Source organism: Phoca vitulina, unplaced genomic scaffold, assembly GCF_004348235.1.
Source record: "Phoca vitulina isolate PV1807 unplaced genomic scaffold, GSC_HSeal_1.0 scaffold5, whole genome shotgun sequence".
Classification (NCBI taxonomy): Eukaryota; Metazoa; Chordata; class Mammalia; order Carnivora; family Phocidae; genus Phoca; species Phoca vitulina.
Window position 1 is genome coordinate 31,329,722 of NW_022589708.1, and position 20,401 is coordinate 31,350,122.

Sequence of the window (20,401 nt, forward strand, 5' to 3'; positions counted from 1 at the left end):
TTTGTAATCTTATTTTTTTTTATTCCCGAAAGAGAAGATTATTGGGAAAAGTCCTGTAATTTTTTATGGTAAGTTAATATATGTTTATATTAATTAAAAACTAGCATACAAGTACATGATAGGTATTGTCACATTGTTTTTCAGAGCTGTACCAGCTTATATTCAATTGGTCATTTTGGGTATATACCATTTTGCCATAATATGCCATCATTTGGTAACATTTCAAATTATTTACCACCTTCAATTAAAAGAGAGTATCTGGTTTTCGCATAATTATTTCTTACTAATGAAGGTGAAGATTTTACTGCTTATTTCCAGTGGTAGTTCTTTATTTGTGAAGTATTTGGTCACATCCTTTGCTCATTTGCCTACTGAGGTTTTCAAGTGTGTATCTATCTCACCAGTTTATTTGAAATCTAGATAGTTTAAGTCATTTTGCTTAATGTATTTTTCTCAGAATGTTGTCAGAATATTTATATATAGATTTAAATCTATTTTTTTTCCTTCTCCTTCAAAGCTTAGAATTTTAAACTGCCTCCAAAGATTTTAACTCTTCAATTTTATTTTTTAGCTTTCTATTATCTTAACCTAGGCTATTGGTGGGCTTATAAATTCATTCCTAGCCAATTATTTATCCCAGTACAATGAACTGATTTATCTCTTCTGCATGTTATCATATCTCCTTTATCACAAATTCCTACATGTAAGAATGTATTTTGGACCTTGTTCCTATATTAATATGCACATTTATAAAGCAATCCATAATTTTTAATTACTGTGCTTTCTCATGTTTGTCACATGTTCTAATGTTGGGACAGACAAGCTCATTTCACAGAAATTTTTATTTTTAGAATTTTTCCTATTCTAACCTGCTTATTCTTCCATGTGAATGTTAAAATAATACTTATAAAGACAAGCCTGACTAGATTTAACATGAGTATTGGATTAAAATTATAAATTAATTGGCATCTATTACCCTATGTAGAAATATAGCTTATCATTTCATCTCTTAAATCTTACAGCTTACCATAACATTTTCGACATCCAAGATAACAGTCTCACATATTTCTCTAAAGAAAACAGTGCTTTAAACCTTGTCACTATTACTTTTAACCCCTTGGATCTGATCTAATTTTCTGACTGGTGATTGTTAATATATAAAAAATTCTAGAGATTAAGTCTCTCATATAAGGCAATTGCTCACTTTTAACTGATGTGATACCATTATATATTTGTTCTTTTTACAATATTCATTTATTTAGCTTACTTCTCAATACGCTGACCAGAATTACCATACTTGGATTATTTCACAGCCAACACATTGTTTTCCATGTGCCTACCTGAACCCCTTTATTACATGAAAACTGACTTCAACAATAACTTCTTGCTGATCAATGTTAATAAAATTCTCATATCTCATACATCTAGCATACACATTACTTCCTTGTATTTTTGGTAGACCATCATTCTCATTTCTGTCTCAGAGGTCCTATCACTGAAATGCTGTCTGTTCTCCTCTTAGTAATTTATATTTAGGGCAGGAAAGCCCTATAGATGGTACACGCAGGTTTATGAAACAGGACTGAAGCCACAATACAAAATACCTGCAAAATTTGCAATGAGTCTGTACAATGTGACTACTGTAACAGAAGTGAACTTCTAAATTGATGTTTGCTAAGCTAGGTTTCAACTTAATAAACTATTTTTTAAATGATGTTTTGTTATATGTAGATATCAAATTACAGAAAAAAATTGACTACGCATCTTAAAAACAGAACATACAGACTGGCAACCACAAAATGCTAACATAAAGAGAAAGCAGTTTAAAATTGTAAAATTGTCTTCATGAACCTGAACACTTGCATCTTCCTTTGACTGCTAGAGGGTTATCAAATAATATGGAAACTTCAAAGCTTATAATACTTTAAGTGAAGAAAAATCTTTTTTTTAAGATTTTATTTATTTATTTATTTATTTATTTATTTATTTATTTGAGAGAGGGAAAGAGAGTGCGAGCACGTGCATACAAGCAAGGGGAAGGGCAGCGGGAAGGGGGAGAATCCCAGGCAGACTCTGCTGAGCGCGGAGTCTGTTGCAGGGCTCTATTTCAGGACCCTGAGATCATGACCTGAGCCGAGACCTAGAGTCAGACGTTCAACCGACTGAGCTACCCAGGCGCCCCAGAAAAATCATTTTTATTACTTATATTGCAAATGGCCATAATACGGATGAGGATCAATGGATAGTGTTGGCATGCTAGAGAGATGTATGGAAACAAGTGTCCTCCTCAGGAAATTCTTTTTTTTTATGTTATGTTAATCACCATACATTACATCATTAGTTTTTGATGCAGTGTTCCATGATTCATTGGTTGCGTATAACACCCAGTGCTCCATTCAATACATGCCCTCTTTAATACCCATCACCAGGCTAACCCATCCCCCCACCCCCCTCCCCTCTAGAACCCTCAGTTTGTTTCTCAGAGTCCATAGTCTCTCATGGTTCGTCTCCCCCTCCAATTCCCCCACTTCATTTGTCCCTTTTTTTTTTTTTTTTTTTTTTAAGATTTTATTTATTTGACAGAGAGAGACACAGCGAGAGAGGGAACACAAGCAGGGGCAGAGGGAGAGGGAGAAGCAGACTCCCCGCTGAGCAGGGAGCCTGATGCGGGGCTCGATCCCAGGACTCTGGGATCATGACCTGAGCCGAAGGCAGACGCTTAACGACTGAGCCACCAGGCGCCCCTGTCCCTTCTTTTTAACATATAATGTATTATTTGTTTCAGAGGTACAGGTCTGTGATTCAACAATCTTAACACAATTTACAGCACTCACCAGAGCACATACCCTCCCCAATGTCTATCACCCAGCCACCCCATCCCTCCCACCCCCCACCACTCCAGCAACCCTCAGTTTGTCTCCTCAGGAAATTCTAAACCAGAAAGAACTCTAAGAAAAAAATGTCTTCATTAAAGAAGGCCCTCTGGGCTTCACATGGAACATGGCAAAGAAGCCCAAGGGCCCACTGGTATCACTGCCATTCAATGCGTGAAAGTCTCCAACTATTACAAAAGACAGAGCTCTCTTGCATGAATGAGAAGTGACAAAGTTCTTTGTCTTATGCTTTAAAACAATCACCCAAGAATCCCATAGAAAATTAACAGGAATTTTTAAAAATAATTTTTCTCCTTCTATTGAATGCATCTTTAACAAAACATCATGTTTTGTTTATGTAGACAGTGTAGTGGTCACATGGCATAATAAATTAAAATATGATTTTTCAAACCAAATAGGTGAACATCTTGATTCACTTTTTCCAAGCTGTGAGCCAAGGAAAAGAAGGCCTCGTAACAGTGTGAGAAGAGTTTTCTCAATAATTTGAGCCAAGTTCAAAAAGACACACTTCTGAGATACGGCTCACATGTAAACTTCTGCGGCATGGCTGGCTGACATGGGATAAGCAAGGACTGGCAATACTCCAGGGATGGTAAGTATAGACTGACTAACCAGAGACACACCCAATAAATTTATCTTCAAATATATCTTCTTACTTCATAAGGTAAATAAAGAATGTTTTCATTTTAGCATTTCTAAGATTGCTATCATAAGATGAGTAACTGTGAAATTACTAACTCCTATCACTAGCTAGATATGCCTCAACTAAATACATTTAGAGAAGAGAAAAAATTCAGCTAGAACCACAGAGTGAGACAGGTTTGGATATTTAGGTAGTGGCAAATCTCATATTTTTAAAAATATATAGTAAGGTCCTGGTGAACACTAATAAACACTGCAGATAGGGGACTGATTAACAAATACTGTCAATAATTAACAAGGAGCTGAAGTCATCTTACTTTGTCAATCCTTTTACTAATTGAAAAAAAAAACCCAAATTAGATTTTGTTCCCATCTCACTGTTTAGGAAAGCCAAGAAAGATTACCTGTCTAAGGTATACAGTAAAAGATTTAACTGTAACAGACTTTAACCAGCGGAGTATTCTTTAGCCCTCAACTCAATGAGATCTCAGTCAATCAAACTAAATGATACTAAAATGATTAACAGAAGATACTAACTTCAATAGTCAATCAGATTAAAAGACAATAAAGGCACATTATCCTCATTATGCAGGTATGTATCTTGTCTAAAACCTCAGTGCAGAGTTTTACACCCAATTTAGACTATCTGAAATGTCAGAAAACTGCCAGTTGGGTGGAAGCTATAATAAGCTCACTTCCTCTAACTCTTGACTTTGATATTTCAGAATGCCAGCTCAAAAAGGATAAACTATGACTAACGGATAAAAGACTGCTGAAATTAGATAAAATAATAAGAAAGCTCTTTAATGATGTTAATGAACCAGGATGCCTAGAGACTGTTAATAGGCAACAAGCAGACCCCGTACTTCACAAGAATCCATTTTCCTGGCCATGAACCAAGCAGAAGTCAGCCTTTTCCTGTAAGAAAATGAATTCAGAGTTTTAAAATATCCTAATCATATTTCAGCTAAAACTTGAGATCTCTTTTGGGTAAAATATTCTCAAAGACAGACAGCTTACTATATTTACCATGAATTTAAGAGTCAGGACTTTTAATACCAGACTGTGAACGGCAGATTGTGCTTTCCGGGTAGGCATTAGAACTCAGGTCCAGGTTTACCCAGGAGTGAAGCCTCTTAATCATTTCACAGGCCAACCAGCTAGGCTCTCTTCACTACAGATTTATACAGAACAGACTTACCTAGGCTTTCCCCCACCCCAACATTACACCTTTTAGATTAGTATGCTTCATTAACCAGTGGCCGTACATAATGCGATTTTCAATTAAGAGAATGATTTTTTTTTTAATACAAACATCACGCAGGGCTTTGATGCCCCTCAGTAAACTACAACTGCTGATTACCATAGCTTAATACTTACTTACGCTACTTTTGGAAAACATTCATTTAAAGAATACTGGGTACCAAACATATTGACTAGACTTACTCTGGTAACGCACAAAATCCCCGATTGGTATTATTCCAGCTAGGAAACAATCTAAGAATGAGCTTTTGGAAGTTGTGAATTAAAGTGACTTTTTTTAAACCAATATAAAACATGCATCCAAATGTTTGCTGTGAAGGTAGAACTTATGTATTTAACAGTACAGCTTGTGGTCAAAACAGTTTTTCATCAACTCTGAATATCCTCACTGGTAACAATATGCTCCTCCTCTCAGGTTGGGTATGGTTTTTACAAATCACCTCAAATCAGTCAGAGACCAGGCTGGTGCATAAATTGCATTTTAATAAAAACAAAAACAAACAAACAAAAAACTGTCACGCAAGTATGTTTAATGATCTTGTTATGGAGGCAATGCCCCAAAAAGGGGAACCCTACAAATAATTTAAGTGATAGTTCATCACTGGCAGTATATACCCACAAAGTGACTTCTTTGAAAAGATCACCTGTTTGGGCTATATGCTCTCACATGTCTACAAACAACTCAATACTTCATAGGCACACTTCCTACCTAAGGCTTATCCTGACTTGTGGAGAAAGTTATTTCATTGCAAACCTCTAAACAGTCCATACTCATAGCTAAGGTAGCTTTCAGATCACATGTATCTTTCTAACCATCATTCCCCCATCTTCTGAACACATTAGGACACATTTAAATTCTATAGTTTTCAAATTAATATAAAGTAATTTCCTAACATTGACCAATTAGATTGACCATGTGGTCTACTAGAATTAGTTTAAACATATTTGGCAATGGCACTTCTAAATATACATCAGAAGAGGACAAGAAACACCCCTTAAACTTTACTTGTGGCCCTTCTTCAGATGCCTGCTCTGCTATGTATTAGGCAGAACCACATGAAATTGACATTTCTGAAGGTCACAGAGGGTTGAATATCAACAACTGCATATGGTTCAATTTAATAATATTGTTCTAAGACAAAAAATTTGAACATCGACTAACAGAGCTAATGAGATAGAGGTTATTATCTACATGGCCATCTTCCTAGCAACAACTTTTATTTATGCAAAGATAGTTTATATAAACCTAATATACATATTATGGAATTTTGCAACTCTGTGAGATAGGCAGATCAGATATGCTGATCTCCACTTCACGGATGAGAAAATAAGGCTCAGATGCTAATTGCTCAAATGTCCAAAAGTAATAGGGCAAGGAATCAAACCTAAGCCCTTTGACTCCTGATCTTTGCTGAAACAACCTTCCTTTAAAAGGATAATCAAAATCATCTAAATACAAGCACATATACTCCCAATGTTTACTTTGTGGACAGATTCCGTAAATACCTATGTGATAAGTGTCTAGATTGGAGTACTTAAGCCCTTTCAAAAATGTGGGTGCATACTCAAGGGCATTCTTATAATTTATTTGCTCACTTCTGCAACTGCACCCTCACCAGGGACTTCATCTTTACATCCCACAGGCATGCCTCCCCTTCACCCCCAAAGGTCACATACCTGGCTAACTGCACTATGCATCCACTGGGGGACAAAACAGTGGGACTAAACACACAATGTAGGCTCCATACCATCAATCATGCCACCAGCCTAGTTTACTTATGATAACAAAAACCTGGGATGTGATTTTCAATAATATATTAATTGAACGAATGGCCCATGGGTCACTGACTCAAATTGATGGTGGCAGTGTGATGACTCCACTTAAAGCTTAAAAGAAAAATTTGCTACTGCTTAAATTTGTTCTACAAGCATCACTATTTACAGATGAAGAAAAAAGTTTTATATTAACTTCTAAACCACGCAATTCCATATGTTAGAACATTCAGAGGGAAGGGCACTTGGGTGGCTCAGTCGTTAAGCGTCTGCCTTCTGCTCAGGTCATGATCCCAGGGTCCTGGGATCGAGCCCCACATCGGGCTCCCTGCTCAGTGGGAAGCCTGCTTCTCCCTCTCCCACTCCCCCTGCTTGTGTTCCCTCTCACGCTGTGTCTCTCTCTGTCAAATAAAATAAATAAATAAATAAATAACTTAAAAAAAAAAAAAGAATATTCAGAGGGAGAGCCGGTGCAATGTAATAAGGCTTCCTCCTCAACCACCCACCCCTACTGGCCCATCAAGCAATAACAGAATCTTTCTTGTTTACTAATTTAAAATAATATATATTTCACCAATGCTATCTTTAGATGCAGAGACTGATAACCCCTTCCTACTGTCTGGTACTGTGGGGGTGTCAATTTGCAGAGATCAAATCTCACTTGTTACCAAGAAAACAGATCTGTGACTATGGTGGCCATGGAGGGAGGAGTGAAGACAACTCACAACACACATACACATCTTCGCTTTTGAATTATTTTTTAACTGCTTTAAATACTTACTCACACAACAGAACACCATTCTCCAAAGAAGCTCGAAAATCCTTTGTTTCAAAATTCTTCTCTGTTACTGCCTGAAAAAAACAAGATTTGGGTATTAATTTTCTCTTAATCAAGGTTAATACAGTCAAATTTAGCATTAGATTAATTAATATGCATCTAATGTTATCTTGAAGGATGTGCATATATCACCAAAGTTGTCCCCAATAGGAAATTACATGTGGTTCTATGTTACAAAGAGAGAGATTAGCCATTTTAGTATTAACAAATATAAACAGGAAAAAAAAAAAAACACGATGAGAGATTTCTGTAATGGAACAATTTTATGGGTAATCAACAAAAGTTAGAAGCTACATTTCCAACATCTTTTCTATAAAAATTCTATGGGCAATCTAGCCTACTAAGAGTAAATAAAAACAGATTCAGATATAAACTTGAAATATCAACTCTATGCACATCATTAATTTCAATTCCATCCTTCAATTCCTCAAGTTTCATGACAAAGCTAAATTGCAGAGGGCATGCTCTCCTTAAATGGATTCATGGACTGGCCCTGATTTGTGTAATGAGCCACATTTACTGAAACATCCTAGAGAGAGGGCTATGAAATCCTGACACAGAGAGACAAAAGACAGGCATGGAAGACGGTACGTACTTTAAACAGACAATTCCCCACTTAAGGCTATGACATAAGAACAGACCACCTACAGTTACCACAACCAATGTTCCTTAGTGAAGCCCCTGGAAAAATATGTACAGATCCTGTCTCTTGAGGGTGGAGTAGCTGAGAGGAAAGGGGGTCTTAGAGAGGCCAGAGTAGGAATAAGCTGTTCCAAGAACAAGTCCTGACACTGGGTCCCCAGTTAAGGTGTGGGCAGTGTGCACGGCAATAGCAGTGACCCCAGTGGACCTACAGATGTATCCACCACCTGCAGGCAGGAGTCCTTGCTCCACCTGCCACTTCAGGGAGAAATACCATATTGGGAATCTGATTTGGGAAGTCCCTGATCTTAAACCCTAAGTAGCTACGAATCTCCTGCTGTCCTTACTCACCACGGCTAGGTCTTCAGCCCACCTACAATCCCTGTATGCATTCCGCATCTTTTCCATGGTGCCCAACATCACCACGGCTAGGCATATTGTCTGTTAACTGACAAGCAGTTATTTTGTAGAATAGAAGTTAGTTTCTCATAAGCTGGTTCTGTAATTATGGATGGGAGCCTGGGCCAGGAGGTAACACACTCAAACACAAGAAGTAGGGGATCCCTTCCCATACACAGCATTAATCTACAAAAAGGCTACATTGCCCCATGAATTGAACATTGGCTGAGTATCTCTGTTACAGGCACTTATCTGGATGGTGGAGATCTAAAGAAAGAAAATGCAGAAGCTCTTCCCTCAAGGATCTCACAGCCACATAAGTAAAACACAAAGTTTAAAAATGCAATAAAACAGGGGCTCCTGGGTGGCTTAGTTGTTAAGTATCTGCCTTTGGCTCACGTCATGGTCCTGGGATCCTGGAATCAAGCCCAACATTGGGCTCCCTGCTCAGCGGGAAGTCTGCTTCTCCCGCTCCTACTCCCCCTGTTTGTGTTCCCTGTCTCTCTGTCAAATAAATAAATAAAATAAAATAATAAAATAAAATAAAATAAAATAAAAATGCAATAAAACATATCCAAACAGAGTGGTACATTCCTTTGGGGAAAACCTTGAGTGCCTCATGGATTACTCCAGCTAGCCAGGTGCTCATGGTTTGTGCAGCACAAACTCTCTTGAATTTTGCCCCAAAGAGATCCAAAATAAACTTAAGATGAGCACTGAGGGGTGCCTGGGTGGCTCAGTCAGTTAAGCGTCTTGATTTTGGCTGAAGTCATGATCTTAGAGTCCTGGGATCGAGCCCTGCATCAAGCTCCGAGCTAAGTGGGGAGTCTGCTTGAGGATTCTCTCTCTCCCTCCGCCCACATGCCCCCACTCACTCTCTCTCTCTCAAAAATAAATAAATGATAAAAAAAAAAAAAAAAAATGAGCATTGATCCCAACTAGTGAAAACACAATAAGATCTCATTTATCTGGGAACTCCTATCCAAAGCCAAAAAGGCATGAAAAAGTCCCAGGAACACCCAAAACAGATGTCAAAGTCCATTCTCTCTAGTCAGGACAGCCCCCTCAGAGCCCCCAATACTTAATTATCCACCCCTGACACAATCTGGTGATTAAGTTCCCACATTAACCTAGAGTAGAAGAAGTGAGTTAGAAGAAAGAAGAGTTGTACCTATTGACACATGGAGGGCAGTGAAGAGTGACAGTCAATGGCCCTGAATGGGGCCGATCAAGAGGACAGGACAGCCAATGGCAAAATGGAAAAAGAAAGGGCTCATGTCAGACAAAAGTATATTCATACTCCACTTTCATTACCTAAGAGCTGTGTGACCTTAAGCAAGTTAAATAACCTCTCTGAACCTGTTACACATCTGAAACAAGGGAAGTATCACCTACTTACTAGCTTGCAATGGCCAAGATGCTATGCAATCAAATACCTAAGGGTAGCTAACAGTTTAAAGCTTAACCTCATCACAGGGACTGACCTTCGAGTTAGCACTCTGACAACACACTCTGAAAATTAACCCTCCGAGGAACACCTCTGCACCATAGATAAAGCTGGGTTACATTCTGAATATTAAGTAGAAATAATGAAATATACAAAGATATTCAGAAAGCCCAAGTATCCAGAATGGTTTATTCCCCGAAAAAGACTACAGAAAGGCAAAAATCATAGTACCTGGATTTTGGACCACCCCTATCCATATGTCAAAATATTAACCTACTCCTGTGTATGTGTATATGTATATATACACTCTTGTATATAATACATATATATTAATCTGATAAAATTAAAATGATACAAAATCTAAATAAATCTAAATAATGATATAAAGTGAGACTCCATTTAAACTGTATTTCTAAAGAAGACCGAATATAAAAGCTAAACAAAGATTTTTAAATAACAGTCCATATTTAGGGGCCTGGGAATCTGGCAAACTCTGTACATTACTGAAGGTGTTATAAAATAATACAACCTTGGGCGCCTGGGTGGCTCAGTTGGTTAAGCGACTGCCTTCGGCTCAGGTCATGATCCTGGAGTCCCTGAATCGAGTCCCGCATCAGGCTCCCTGCTTGGCAGGGAGTCTGCTTCTCCCTCTGACCCTCCCCCCTCTCATGTGCTTTCTCTCTCATTCTCTCTCTGTCAAATAAATAAATAAAATCTTAAAAAAATAAAAAATAAAATAAAATAATACAACCTTTCTAGAATGCAATTCGTGATATGTTTTTGAAGTCTTAAGTTTGCATACTCTGAAGCACACAAGTGCAGATCCAGGAATTTATACTAAGACAACAGGACAAGAACGCAGAGACATGACACAAGAATGGTCTCACAGCATTATGTGGAATAGGGACAATTATAAACATCCTGAATGTCCATTAAGAAATTGGTTAAATTAACCATTCACAAAGATAAACTCAAAGTGGATGAAAGACCTCAATGTGAGACAGGAATCCATCAAAATCCTAGAGGAGAACATAGGCAGTAACCTCTTTGACATCGGCCACAGCAACTTCTTTCAAGATACATCTCCAAAAGCTAGTGAAACAAAAGCAAAAATGAACTTTTGGGACTTCATCAAGATAAAAAGCTTCTGCACAGCAAAGGAAACAGTCAACAAAACAAAGAGGCAACCCACAGAATGGGAGAAGATATTTGCAAATGACACTACAGATAAAGGGCTGGTATCCAAGATCTATAAAGAGCTTCTCAAACTCAACACCTAAAAAACAAATAATCAAGTCAAAAAGTGGGCAGAAGATATGAAAAGACACTTCTCTGAAGAAGACATACAAATGGCTAACAGACACATGAAAAAATGTTCATCATCATTAGTCATCAGGGAAATTCAAATCAAAACCACACTGAGATACCACCTTACACCAGTTAGAATGGCAAAAATGGACAGGGAAAGAAACAACAAATGTTGGAGAGGTTGTGGAGAAAGGGGAACCCTCTTACACTGTTGGCGGGAATGCAAGTTGGTACAGCCACTTTGGAAAACAGTGTGGAGGTGCCTCAAAAATTTAAAAATGGAGCTACCCCATGACCCAGCAATTGCACTCCTGGGTATTTACCCCAAAGACACAGATGTAGTGAAAAGAAGGGCCATATGCACCCCAATGTTCATAGCAGCAATGTCCGCAATAGCCAACCTGTGGAAAGAGCCGAGATGCCCTTCAACAGACGAATGGATAAAGAAGATGTGGTCCATTTATACAATGGAATATTACTCAGCCATCAGAAAGGATGAATACCCAACTTTTACATCAACATGGATGGGACTGGAGGAGATTATGCTAAGTGAAATAAGTCAAGCAGAGAAAGTCAATTATCATATGGTTTCACCTATTTGTGGAACATAAGGAATAGCATGGAGGACACTAGGAGAAGGAAGGGAAAAATGAGGGGGGGGGAATTGGGAGGGAGAGATGAACCATGAGAGACTACGGACTCTGAGAAACAAACAGGGTTATGGAGGGGAGGGGGGAGGGGAGATTGGTTAGCCCGGTGATGGGTATTAAGGAGGGCACGTACTGCATGGAGCACTGGGTGTTATACGAAAACAATGGGTTATGGAACACCCCATCAAAAACTAATGATGTATTTATGGTGACTAACATAACAGAATAAAATTTAAAAAAAAAAAGTATGTACTTAACTAAGCATGCTAACCTCCAAGAAACCTTTCTTTGAAGAGTTAAGGGATTTGTCTGATCATCACATTTAGCAAGATAAAATTGCTATTTTAAATTGAAATAAAATTATTTCTATTTTTACATAAAAAAATAAATTTTATGACTCTAAAAAAAAAGAAATTGGTTAAATTATGATAAAACCATAAAACAGAAAACTACAAGAAATTTAAACTCACATTATGAAAGTAGTTTACCTGTAAAGAATACTTAATGTAGGGGCGCCTGGGTGGCTCAGTTGGTTAAACATCTCCCTTTGGCTCAGGTCATGATCCCGGGATCCTGGGATCGAGCCCCAAGTCAGGCTCCCTGCTCAATGGGGATCCTGCTTCTCCCTCTCCCTCTGCCACTCCCCCTCTGTCCCTATCTCTGCTTGTGCTCCCTCTCTCTCTCTCAAATAAATAAATAAAATCTTTAAAAAAAAACACTTAACGTATTAATTATAAAGTAATTTATGAACTACATGAAATATACCAATTACTACAACTCTATAGTAGGTGTTATATAAATAAAGATGGAATATATTAACAGTAATTGTTTCTAAGTGGTGGAATTATACCTTATTTAAATATATTTTTGCTTATTTTTATTTTTATTTATTTTTTTTTAAGATTTTATTTATTTATTTGAGAGAGAAAGAATGAGAGAGAGCACATGAGAGGGGTTAGGGTCAGAGGGAGAAGCAGACTCCCTGCTGAGCAGGGAGCCCGATGTGGGACTCGATCCAGGGACTCCAGGATCATGACCTGAGCCGAAGGCAATTGCTTAACCAACTGAGCCACCCAGGCGCCCTATTTTTGCTTATTTTTATTCTGTAACAACCACAGGTCTTTCTTGTGCAATAGATATACAAGCTAATTAACATTTTAAAAAATTCAAAAAGGCCAGAAATCATCAGATTTGAGTTAATTTCCTGTATCTCCCACATTTAAAGAATAAAGGAAATTTTTACGCTATGTAATTTTTCTCATTATCTATGAAATCTACATAATCCTTAAATTTAATAATCCTTAATTTTCCCCTTTTGCTAGTGAGAAAATTAAGGCTCAGAAAGTTTAACTTTCTAGAAAGTTACAGAACCATCCACATGTAACTGACACCAAAAACCTACAGCGTTTTACAAGTACTCAGAGTATCCCAACTTCATCACACACTAAATGTTTTTAAACTAAAAAAGTTGTCTTCAATCTGTATGTAGATTTTTTAAAATCTAAATTAGTATATTAGACCATGCAATATGTCTTCTAAAATAATCCTCCACTGTTCTGGGTATAAAAAGTAATTTGGTAAATTAAAAATGTTCCAATTATCTTTTTTATAATGTTCCTGGATAAAAGAAATCTGTGTCGTAATACATAATGAGTGTGTGTGTGTGTGCGTGAGAGAAAGAGCGAATATGGCACTCTAAACATTAATAAAATGAAAAATTAAGTGGGTTAAGAGTTTCCCTGGACATTTTCTTTTTTTTTTTTTTAAAGACTGTTCTTTCTTTCTTTTTCTTTTTTCTTTTTTTTTTTTTTTTAAAGATTTTATTTATTTGACAGAGACACAGCGAGAGAGGGAACACAAGCAGGGGGAGTGGGAGAGGGAGAAGCAGGCTTCCCGCGGAGCAGGGAGCCCTATGCGGGGCTCGATCCCTGGACCCCGGGATCATGACCTGAGCCGAAGGCAGACGCCCAACGACTGAGCCACCCAGGCGCCCCTCCCTGGACATTTTCATGTACAAAATGCTCATACCGTATATGCTAGCTAACTCAACCTCAGTAATAAAAACATCTGATTATTGTGAAGTAAAAATTTTTAATCAGCAAATTATATATCCGTGTAAATATAAACTCATCTAAGACCCATCCTAAGGAACTAAAACAAAAAAGTTTTTCCTAGAGTTTTAAATCAAAAAAAGAAAGCATAAATTTATTTTTAAATATTTTACTTATTTGAGAGAGAAGGAGAGCAAGAGCGAGAGAGAGAGAATCTCAGGCAAACTCCACACTGAGCACAGGGCCCATCTCAGGGCTCCATCTCACAACCTGAGATCATGACCTGAACCAAAACCAAGAGTTGGACGCTCAACCGACTGAGCCACCCAGGTGCCCCCTAGAAAGCATAAATTAATAGCAGGGATTTTCGGTATATAGTGCTACCTGGGCCATGTTCATTAAGAAACCTACAATAGGCATCTACCATTGCCAGGTGGGGCCAGGTCGGGCTCCAGAGCCCCTGCTATTTCCTACCTGTAACTCTGAAGAAGCCAGCTTAACTTCCTAGTGTTCTGATCTGTGCATGGCGATACAAAGTACCCACCTCACAGGGTTACTGAGAATTAAATGAGATAAAGTAATGAGGCACTCAACACTTGCCTGACTCAGGAGCTCTGACAAATGTTAGCTAGGATAATTAGCTGTTACTATCCATCTGTAGAATGAAGATAAAAAGTTTCATCTTATCAAACAAAATCTGTTTTGCCAGACATAACATCCCTTAATTAAAGGAAGAAACTGATTTACTACATTATAAAAATCCACGAGACTACTTTCTGTATCCTGGAAAGTGTACAAATTACAGAGATCTGTAAAGGACCTCAAATACAGTGAAGGCAGTTTGTTCAAAAAAAATTAAATCATACTTTAAAATATAAACTCATCCTTATTGTAAGAATTCAGTGTGCTGAAAGAAATTCCAGAACCTTGAAAGAACAAACTGCCTAGGAGTTCTAATCTAACAATTACTATTGCGTTCAATAATTTTGAACCTTACTCATTAGCAAGTTATTTGAGGTGTGATACATTTTACGTAATGAGGTGTGATTCATAGGAACCAAATACAGAAAGACTCTGTGTTTCCCTCTTAAGTTATCAGAAGTCAACACAAACAAGAGTCATAATCACTATGCAGTCAAACAGCCACACCTTGCCTTCTATAAAACCTTGGTTTTTCCCTCTTTCATGCCCCTTTCCGTATTTTTCCTAATGCAGGTAAAGAAAACCATTACCTGAACTAACCTGAGAGGGACATCAGACAAAAAGACCTGGGGTTGAATCCTAGACCCATCTCTCGACACACTTGTGACAAGCCACTGCTCAGTCCTCCAACTAGAACAAGACACCAGATATTTGCCCTATCTACTCCACAGGACACAGATGATATGTAAAAAATACTCGACTCCTCTAAAAAACAAACAAAAATCAACTACACACTAGAGGCAGGCCAGCCCTGTGTCCTGGGTGCTGACAGGCTCTGTTATTGGAAAGAAGCTGTCAGCGGTCAGAGACAGGACCCACCGTGAGGCTCTTGGGTGAGAAGCTTCTCCTGGAGTCCATTACTCTCTCCAAGCATATTAAGGGTAGAGCAGCAGGCCAAAAGCATACTCCCCATAAACCCTGCTGCCAAAACCTGTCTTTCCACCTGTAGCCTCCAGAGGAGCTCAGTATAGGAAGTTTTCAAAGGGCAGATTTTGAGGAAGAAAATTATCAGCTAAGTATTCTGGCAATGAATGCAAGTTCACAAATTCCAAAAAAGCCATCTCTTTTGCTATGAAATGTATTATTTTAATAAACCAATGGGAGTTACCTTCATACCCTTTACTGCATTGTTTATGGTTTTATTTTAATCCTCTGGCTGGATGAGATTTCCTACCACTATAAGCAACATGTTTCTCTATGGCTGCATCTCTCCCTTCCAATTCTGACCACATAATCCACATGACTTAAATCCCAAACATTGTGGGACCTTCTCAAAGACCACTTCATACCAGACTTGTTATCGGCAAAACACCCACTAGCGCAAGTCAGCAGACACTCATCTTGTTTAAATTTTTCAATTCCTTTTAAGCAGCCATGTAAAAGATGTTTAGAATCCAAAATGCACTCTCGATCATATTTTTGTGGGAATCACAGTATAAAAACACAGTGCCCATTTGAGCTTGTTTTAAAAGAGAATCTAGCGATGCTTGCAACAAAAACTAAGCTATGAGCTTCAACTGGTCTCACAATGGATTCCAAATTCAGTTACATTCTAACTGATCAACTGCTAGGTCCTGCTTAAGATACATACATATGATCATCATCATGTCAATCATTCCAACCTAAGTAATGCAAGAAAACCCAACAAAACAAAACCCAAGGAACATTTACCACCAGAAGCCACTGTGGAACACAGGACCATATCATGAAACAATTCACCAAAGATGGTTCTGCCTTAATTTTTCCATTCCAGGAGACAACTGAGTGTTCACCTTTGAATGAGAGGGCCCATATAGGGCGTTGTTTCCATAGCTGGAAGCCCCAGGCCACACACATCAAGGAGTTGCCATGCTTTTCAGTCAATCTCTAAAGCAGTCAAAGAATTAAAAACACCTCTCTCTCCTTTCTTCCATTAAAATTCAGTCAATCTCTAAAGCAGTCAAAGAATTAAAAACACCTCTCTCTCCTTTCTTCCATTAAAATTCATTTTGGGGCACCTGAATGGGTTAGTCAGTTAAGCATCCTACTCTTGATTTGGGCTCAGGCCATGATTTCAGTGTGGTTGGATCGAGGCCCACATCAGGCTCCATGCTGGGTGTGGAGCCTACTTGGGATTCTTTCTCCCTCTCCCTCTGCCCCTCCTCCACTCTTTCTCCCCCCTCCCCCCAAATTTTTTTTTTCATTTTTGAAGCAACCACTATATGATCCCCGGAACTCCACAGTACAGGTCCAATTTTTATATTCCATGAGTTATCTCTATTATTATTTATGATACAGCAATTTTGACAGATCTTATTGATCACACATGCCCAAAACTTATAAAGACAAGGATTAAGGCACACAGTCAAAAACATTAGGTAAAAACTAAACGTAATTTAAAGAGAACAAATGTCTACCTGCTAGCTCCTTTCCTTGAGTAAAATTATTGAAAAGGTTAGTCACAATGTTAGAGAAGCCAGTTCTTCCCAAAAGGATGGGCTGTTTTTTGTTTGTTTTTTTTTTTTTAAACCACCCTGGTACTGCATCCCAAATAAAAAGGAATACGGAGACAGAAAAGCTGGAATGGGAGGTTCCCACTCCTTCCTTGTGTAACTAAGAGTAAGTATCTGATTTTCCCCAGGCCTCAGTCTTCTCTGCTATGAATCAGGTACCCAGATTATGACAGCCAACACTTACTGTGCTTCCTTTGTGCACAATCTCCCTTTATCCCACAGCGACCATATGTGGTAGGATCTCTTACCCCATTCTTACATAAGGAAACTGAGTTATAGTATGGTTGCTTGAGTTGAGATCTGGATCAGTAAGTAGCTCCCTACCTACAGGCAGTGAGTATCAAGTAAGAGGGTCTATCATAGCGCAGAGTGAACTCTACAGTGTGATTAGGAACGAAGTCCTGGCCATGCCAGGCTACACTCCATACTCTCAAGGACAGAACTGTCTCGCCCAACTTCTCAGTGGTTGAAATACAGCTTACACATACTAGTCCCTTATGTTAAATTTATGTATTATTCTTCCCATAGATATTTACACTATGAATATTTTAAGCAAAGGAGAACAAGACCAAAACAAAACAAAACAAACTGATGGTTTCATTTCAGGTGTATGGGGCAGGGGGTGACGGGGGGGAGGTGTTTTAGAGGAAGAACCTGCCTCAGTTCCTGAAATCACTTTATTAAAGTAGCCTTCTACTGCGTAAGAATGAACCCATTGTAGTTTTATCAATAGTTTAAGAACAAACACAAGAGTCCATGGAAGCATATCACTCTAGTGATATACCCTCTCCAAAAGGAATATTCTTGGACGAAATGTTCAAAGTTGAGAGCTTGTTACCACTATGGATTTGCTACCTGAAATTTTTTCCAGGCTAAACAATATCTTGGAATTTAACTTCCTCATTTAAATTAACTTTCTTAATTTTATCTAAGATACTAAGAAGGTACCCAGTTATTAATTCATTCAAAACTCATGTAATGACAATTGTTATGGACGTACCTGACATGGTGCTTAGCACTAGGAATTTAAAAATTAGATGAGGCAATTCTTGGAAATTCCTCTTTAAAAGTCTAACCCTGTTTTGAAATGTGTAGTCAAAATGGTATTTTAAGGCTGGGCATCTCTTTAAAATGTGGTTAACCCTCTGAATTACAGCATGTTCTTGGTTAACTTATATTGTATATTCAGCAAATAGCATTGCTCTAAGCAACATAATTCTCAAGTCACTGGCCTCTCTGAAGATTTGGCATCGTACTACATAATATCCTGGAGAATACTAGGACTGTTTTTGCCAATGCTAATATCACTTGATAGCAAATCCAAAGCCAGCTCTCCATCTTCCAAAATAGTGGCAATTAGAATTGCACAGATCACTGAATTCTAAATGGAATCCAAACGTCTCATAATGGTCAAAAATCTAAACATTTTTTCCTGCCCCACTGCCCCTTAAATCCCCAGTCTCGGTGGCTGATGTAAGTTACACATCCCACTTCGCCTTCTGTTGGGAAAGACTCCCAGGTCCTCATAAAGCCGGGAAGGGAAAGGAGCAAAATGTGAAGCTCCCAGCTGAATCCCCAGATAATGAAAAGCCAACTGTCTTTATAAACACTCAAAATTCTCACTCAATCATCATTAGGCCAAATGTCAGCTACACTCAGATTTAGGGGTACAAAAAAAAAAATGAGTTTAAGCATAATTTCTGCTCCAAAAGTCATCACTTCCCTATACAATTACCAACATTTAGTGTACAGTCCCAAATTATTTTGGCTAAAACATGATCATTTATAAGCCAAACATGAACACCAACTGGAAAGAATTAAATAAAACCAAGGAAAGAGGAAGATTCGCTCCAGGGCTGACAATTTATGTGGCAGGTTTCATTCAGATACGAAATCTAAGACAACCTATTAGCAGCTAGTTAAGTTCACTGAAAACATCACACACACAAATGTGTTCAGATTTTACAGATCGACTTTGTGTTCTGTTAACAATCATAAAAACTACTTCTAAAGGGTAAAGGATAAAGTACATTTTGTCTATAAATACAGGTTCATACTCCAATTTAGGCTGTTGCCAACAATAGGAAAAAATATTCCAAGGGGGAAAAAAATCTACCAAAAGACTAGTCTAGTGCATAAATTATTAGTTTTTTCTAGATCAAGGAGTTTTTAAATAACTAGCACACGAGGCACACATAGATGTGAACATCCATTATCAGGATATTTTAAGTATAGTTCAAATGCTTTATATAATCATGGGTTCTCAAGAGTCAAGAGACATCCTTCTTTTTTGCAGAAATGTCTCACACACATTAGCAAGTCTCAACAATTATCTGCTTATCTCCCTATGAATTACTAAGAGAGTCATCACTGTGGGAAACATTCATTTGGGGAAACAGTGTGTTTATATATTACAGGTGAGAGTCCCTACTTATTTTATATGAACTTCAATTTGATAGTTACACCGCCGGCACCAATGATATGCTTTGTCTCCAGTGTATGTTTGGCATTAAGGAATGCAGCTGAGGTGACCACTAACAGAAGAGTTCCCTAAATAATTCTTAATGGATTCCTATTGCAAGCTAACAACGCAGTCCTTCTGGTACCCATTCGCCAACCTTCCTTCCATTCAACAATGAATTTCTAGGAAGCAAAGAGATAGTTACAATATATTCCTGATCACATACCCAAGAGAAATAAAAACATGCCCACACAAAAACTTGTATGTGAATGTTCACAGCAGCATGACTCAGATTAGCCAAAGCATGAAAACAACCCAAATGTCCATCAACTGATTAATGAATAAATAGAATATGGTATAACCATACAATGGAGTCTCATTCAGCCATAAAACGGAATGAAGTACTAATACGTGATACAACATGGATGAACCTTGAAAATATATAGCTAAGGGAAGAGAGCCAGACACACACAAAAATCACATATTGTGTGATTCCATTTATGTGAAACATCCAGAATAGGCAAATCCATACAGACAGAAAGTAGATTAGTGGTTGCCAAGGGTTAGGGGAAGAGAAGAATGGGGAGTGACTGCTAATGGGTATAAGGTTTCTTTTGGAATGATGAAAATGTTCTGAAATGAAACAGCGGTGATGGTTGCAGAACTCTGTGAATGCACCAAAAGCCAAGGAATTGTATACTTTAAAAGTGTGAATTCTATCTCAATAAATACGTTCTTTAAAAACCTCAAATTGTACACCTAGAAATTTGTGTTTTATTGCAATTTAATAAAGATTTTTTTTTAAAAAGATACTTCCAAAAAGCCTTAGATGGTATCCG

General features: G+C 38.0%; 1 protein-coding gene across 2 annotated transcripts in view; it reads right to left on the bottom strand.

The window, feature by feature from the left end:
* LMO7 (LIM domain 7) overlaps nucleotides 1-20,401 on the bottom strand; it is a 197,782-nt gene that overhangs the window by 122,301 nt on the left and 55,080 nt on the right. For both annotated transcript variants that reach the window (XM_032402836.1, XM_032402833.1), the window contains exon 3: nucleotides 7,354-7,424. In XM_032402836.1, coding sequence (XP_032258727.1) covers nucleotides 7,354-7,424 — 71 coding nt within the window. The remainder of the gene's footprint in view (nucleotides 1-7,353; nucleotides 7,425-20,401) is intronic.